The sequence below is a fragment of the Olea europaea genome, chromosome 10, assembly GCF_002742605.1.
Source record: "Olea europaea var. sylvestris chromosome 10, O_europaea_v1, whole genome shotgun sequence".
NCBI classification, from domain to species: Eukaryota; Viridiplantae; Streptophyta; class Magnoliopsida; order Lamiales; family Oleaceae; genus Olea; species Olea europaea.
The window spans coordinates 21,264,699-21,270,734 of record NC_036246.1 but is presented as its reverse complement, the minus strand read 5'-3'; the positions used below and the strand labels follow the sequence as shown (position 1 = coordinate 21,270,734).

The window sequence follows — 6,036 nt, the reverse complement described above, 5'->3', positions numbered from 1 at the left end:
TTATGGACCCCATGAAACATGTGGATAAAATTAATTATTGAAATTGACTTTAATAAAAATCTAAATTTCAATTTTTATCAAATAGGGGCAAGAATTGAACTTCTTGATTATCTTGAGGAGATTGTTTTAGGATTCTACCTATAAATGGAAAATATTTACGAATATAATCTATGTAGTATTAAATAAAATTAAATAGTATAATAAGTAAAATTCTATAAATATCTTATTACATAATATTTTACAGCGTGAGTTACTGAACAAGAAATTTATTTAATAAAGATGTAGTGGAAGTCGAGGTTCTATGATAATTTCAAGAGCGACTTTTGGATGTGTGGTCAATCCATATATCTCCTCTAAGCATACATCTTTGGGCTTAATATTCTGAGGCAATTTCCAGTTAAATCCATGTAACAAGTTGGCCAATGTTGAACGAATAATCTTAAGTCCCAAATTGTACCCGGGACACCTCCTTCGACCGGACCCGAATGGTAATAGAGCAAAATTTTGTCCTAACATATCAATTTTCTTGTCCAAAAACCTTTCTGGCAAGAATTGTTCCGATGCATCCCAGAATTTGGAGTTCCTTCCTATGCTCCATACGTTTATAAGGACTGTCGTTCCTTTACAGATATCGTAACCTGTTGGTCAAAAACTTTCAAATAATAAATTTTTATATTATTTTAATAATATAACCTTTTAAAAATACTAAGTTCAATTCATTTTGTTACACAGTTATGAAACTTGTACATTTGAGGTAAAAAAATAAAGAGCGTTTTAAATTTTATGAAAAAAATGAATTATCTCTACACATTTTAGAGCATTGATGACAAAATTTAAATTCTTTAGACGATATAGTTAGACTTAACCTGATACATTGCAGTCTTCAATGGCAAAATGTGGAGCGAGCAGCGTACCAACTGGATGTAGTCTGAAGGTTTCTTTGATTATAGCTTCTATATAAGGCAATTTGGGGAAGTCACATTCTTCCACCCATCTTTCTCTTCCTATAACTCTGTCAAGCTCTTCTGTTGCCTTCTCAATTATGTGTGGTTTTTTAATAATTTCATGAAATGCCCATTCGACTGTGGTTGATGAGGTGTCTATGCCACCTGTTAGTAGGTCCTGTCACAATTTGAAAAAGTGAAAATTTTAGAATTATGCCATTTGTACAATTTTTTTTTATTATTATTATTATTATTTTTTTTTTTTTTTTTTTTATTATTGTTGACACCTATAGTGGTCTCAGAAAATCAATGGCTGTAAATATTTTTTTTGTTCAAACTATCCAATTAGGAAATGATATGTGGTGGGATGTCAACTAAGGTGTAAAAAATAATGAACACCAAGCTTGATTGAAAATTTTGTTACAGAACTTCTCACTGGAAAAAATGATACAAATTTCTCTGTATTTACCTGCATTAAGCCCTTGACACAATCCCTTGTGAGTTTAACCTCAAGATTAGGATCCTCAGAAAGCTGCAGCAAAACATCTGCCATGTCTTTAGGAACAAAATCCTTGACATTTGCATCCCTTTTAGCCTTGTGATCATCGAGAACATATTCGTGAAATCTGTTGAATTTTTTGTACAGATCCTTCATTTGCTTAACATATCCCTGCAAGTCCAAGAAACCTAACCAGGGTATCCAGTCTCCAATATTGATCACACCATTCAACAAAAACCACTGGTCTGACAACCCTTGAAGTTCATCTAGCGTTATTACGGAACCCTGGTCATCGCATTTTGATTCACTGAAGTATTTGTTGCTTAGTACCATCCTTGTTATAGATGAGAGACTAAAACGAGATAATTGTTCTCTCAGCACAATTGGGTTCCCTGAGAGAGCATAAACAATTATCAAAAACAAGAAATTAAGCATTGTTCTCAATGTATATAGTTTATGTAAGAAGATTGTGCATGTCTGGCTAAACTTGAAATACATAGAAGTAACTTAATTACTTTCTGTTAATCAGAATTGAAACTATAAGTGCCTTCTCTTAAAATCAAAAGTACTTAATCTCAAAACAAAAGTTTACTAAAAGAAAGTTAAACTTCAAAATTTACCCAATGTTTGAGTAAGTTTACAGAAAGTAAAACTAAAATAAGTAAATGTTGGGCAAATTGTTGTCAAATGACCTCCAGGGCAATGACGTAAACCCAGCTTCATTTATCGTCCGCATTGATCGAATGACTGAGCGGTATATCAACACCTAAATTAAAACGACTTGGCCCAAAAAGTTAATTAGGCTATTTAAAGCAACCAAATTAAGTTGTGTTGCTCATGGCCCGATTATTTGCCTACTTGGATGGCTAATTTTGTTAGAGACCCACTCTACAACCCATTTGATATCAATTGGGCCCAAGACCCATTATTGTAACCTAATTGACTTATATTCTTTGTCAAATTGATGCCTATATATTCATGTTTATTCTTGGCCTCCATAAGACCATGTAATCTTGGGCGACTCTGGTTTATTTTTTTTTTTTCTCTCTGTCGTCTTTTGCCTCATTATTCACCTTGCCTTTGTGGCTTCGTTCTTGGTGCTTTAACATCCCTTTGTGGGGTTTCTCTAAGTGAGTAAACTTTTAGTAATCATAGGTGAAGGCTTTGAGGTCGTTTGGTTTGAGGTGTTTATTTGGACTTGGTAAACTGAGCCTGTAAAACCTTCGTGGTCGACACTAAAAAAGTTGCTTAACTTTAAAATCTTATTCTACTCTCAACACATGTAACTTATTTATTTGAACTTTGACAAAATACTTATAAATAAAATTACTTCTAATCTAGCTTTTTAAGCTTAGCAAATCATTAATCTCACTACTCTTGTGATCAACTTACCGCAACCATTCACTCGAACTTCTGAAAGAGCATAAAGACGAGAAAGAAAGTTATGCCTTTCCTCGATACGAATATATTCATACGAGTCAAGTCGTTTAGAGCAAAAGATCTCCGTAAGATAAATCTTTCGAGCCTGTCTCCAGTGTAATCCATAAGGCGCCCATGTCACATCTGAGAAATTATAACTGGTATATCTACCAGCAGCCAGTGCAGGCCGAGAAGCAAAAACTGTATCGTGTGTTTTAAGGAACTGTTTGGCCATTTCAGGTGATGAAGCAACCAAAACTGGATAAGAACCAAATTTAAGTTGCATTAATTCTCCATATTTTTGGGATAATAAGTGGAGAGATTGGTGTGGGATTGAACCAGCAAGTAGGTTTAGGTTGCCAATGATAGGCCATGGTGTAGGGCCTGGTGGAAGGTTTTGTTTAGGACGACGATAATGGATTATATTTGAAATAATTATGACTAAAAAAGTTAGCCATGTAAAGGCTGAAACCAACCAAGACGCCTCCATTTTTGGTTGTGGATTATATACAGATTGTATTGGGAGAGGAGGCTATTTATAGTTGGAGCTAATTTGCGAAGGTAGATATTTTCACAGTGATATTTCTGTGTTAGCTAACGATGAAAATTTTCCGAGAAATTGCTATTGATATTCAGGCTTTATCTTATGGGGAAAAAGTGGACTAGCACAAGACAAAAGAAACTAGAAGCGCATGTTGACGGTGGAATTCTACATCAGATAACTGTCCAACAATTTCTCTATCCCTCCAATATGGAATCTTCAGTCTTAGTAGAGAAAATTAGAGAAATCGCGCTTTTAAGTTCTAATTATCAAAAATTAGATAATAAATTATTTTATTTACAATTCAAATTTTTTATTCTAAATATATTTTATACAGTTTATGTTTTTATTTTGTTTCCAATTATGTTAATTGGGTAATATTTATCTAATTTTATTTTTTGAATTAAAATTACAATAATTGGATTAACATACATTTTCAATATATTTGGAGAAAACGCATTAATTGTGGTAATATTAATCTGATTTTATTTTTTGAATTTAAATTACAATAATTGGATTAACATACGTTTTTAACATATTTGGAGAGAGAAATAAAAGTCACTTGAATTCTTGAACTTTGATATTCCTGAAATTCTAATCGCGATTTGAAAAAAAAAATTACATTAAATCCTACATTTTAGGCCTGAACACCGAAAAAGAAACAACTTTGAAGGAAATGTGAACTCCATCAAGGAAGACAACATTGTGGCCACTGTAAACGAAATTAATGCTATCAAGGGAAAGGTTCCCAATTGGTGGTATGATACATGTGCAATCGTACATGTGTCATATGATAAATTGTTGTTCAAAACAAACTATGAAGTGGACAGAGATCAAAAGATTCAAATGGGTAACGAAGTTCAATCCAAGGTGTTTGGGGAAGGAAATGTAGAAATCATCTTCACTTCCTGCAAGACCACTACCTTGACCAATGTGCTACATATTCCCGACATGAATGGAAACTTGTATTATCCATAAACAGGAAATATGTTGGTAAAGGATATTCTTGAAAAGGAATGGTCTAACTATGTACTGTTGACAAGTTGAATAATAATAAAGTTGATTTTTCTTATATTGTTGATTCTTTTACTTTGGGCATACTAGAATATGACATATAGGAAAAGGTACTTTGAAAAGGATGTTAAAATCTAATTTGATTTCATACAATGAAAATGATGTATTTAAATGCAAAGCATGTGTTGAATCTAAAATGTCTAGAAAGTCATATCAAAGTATAAAAAGAATTTCTAGTATTCTAGAATTAATTTATATGGACGTCTGTAAATTAAATGACATGTTAACTAGATGTGAAAATAGGTATTTTATTACCTTTATAGATTATTTCTCTAGGTATACATGTGTGTATTTGATGAAGCAAAAACATGAAGCATTTGAAATGTTTAAGGTTTAGTTGAAAGGAAAAATAGAACTTTAGTTGAAATGATAAATGCCATGTTGACCCAAGCTAAATTGCCATTTAATTTATGGGATGAAACATTGTTGAGTGCATGTAGAATTCTAAATAGGATTTCTTCAAAATTTACGATAACTACCATGTTGACCCAAGCTTACGAATTGTGGAAAGGAAGAAAATCTAACATTTGATACTTCAAAGTGTGGAAGAAAACCTAACATTTGAAAACCTAACAATTAACTTGCACTTATCATCCCAACAAGCATTGTTTTAAAGTGTGTGCACTGTTCGCGTAAACGTATTTCGATTTAAACCATCGCAAGTGTATGGTTTGTTAATAAGTAATAAGTGGATTTTGAGTCCGATTATCGTCCCAAAAGGATTGATTTAGTTCAACTTTAATTATCGCAACCTTAATCAAAACAAGAATAACACGACGTGTTGTTATGATGAAAGTATAAATAAAATAGATTACGTATGCAACTATGAATGAGTTAACTAAACGAAATTCAAATCATGATTTATGAAAATTGATGCATTCTAATGAATGATAAATGTATTACGATTGCAAATCCCCAAGAAACAAGTCTTTTTTAAACTTAGTTTTACACTTTGACAATACGGTTGAATTTTGACGAATCAATATTCCTATTTCATTCAACAATCTATCTCGAGTAATGTTGAACCTATTCTCAAATATGACCTGACTATATTTCTATGACAGATGTGAACACAAAAGAATGCATGAATTTTGATGAGCACTTATGAGACGCTCTACTCTTAATTTCATTAATTAATTAATTAATTAATTAATGAAATTAAGAGTAGAGCGTCTCATAAGTGCTCATCAAAATTCATGCATTCTTTTGTGTTCACATCTGTCATAGAAATATAGAACGACAAGGGACCAAATCATAAACATCAATCATCACCATTACAAAATCCTCACCGTCTTCAAACGTTTCGATCTCTTCCTCCTTGTCAACCATCGTATAAAAATGTGTATAGTGAGTACGCCTATATATAACATGTATAGCCATGAGGTCCTCAGTATTCGGCATGTCTAGTGGTACGAACAATTTCAGTTTCTCGCGGAGGCATCTACAGTATAAAATACAAAACGTGAACCATAGAGTTCAGTAAATATGATGATGCGATGATGCATGTGAAGCATACATGAGCCCAAATCCTTATTATAGTGTACCGTATGAGCTCAAAA

The 6,036-nt window shown here is 32.5% G+C and overlaps 1 protein-coding gene across 1 annotated transcript; it reads right to left on the bottom strand.

Moving 5' to 3' along the window:
- Positions 1-223: 223 nt before the first annotated feature.
- LOC111401475 (cytochrome P450 71A1-like) lies at positions 224-3,447 on the bottom strand. Its single transcript, XM_023029214.1, has 4 exons — positions 2,836-3,447; positions 1,414-1,835; positions 867-1,122; positions 224-638 (listed from the first exon to the last, which is right to left on the bottom strand). The coding sequence occupies exons 1-4, from the start codon at positions 3,350-3,352 to the stop codon at positions 271-273; spliced, it is 1,563 nt and encodes a 520-aa protein (XP_022884982.1). The 5' UTR covers positions 3,353-3,447; the 3' UTR covers positions 224-270.
- Positions 3,448-6,036: the final 2,589 nt, after the last annotated feature.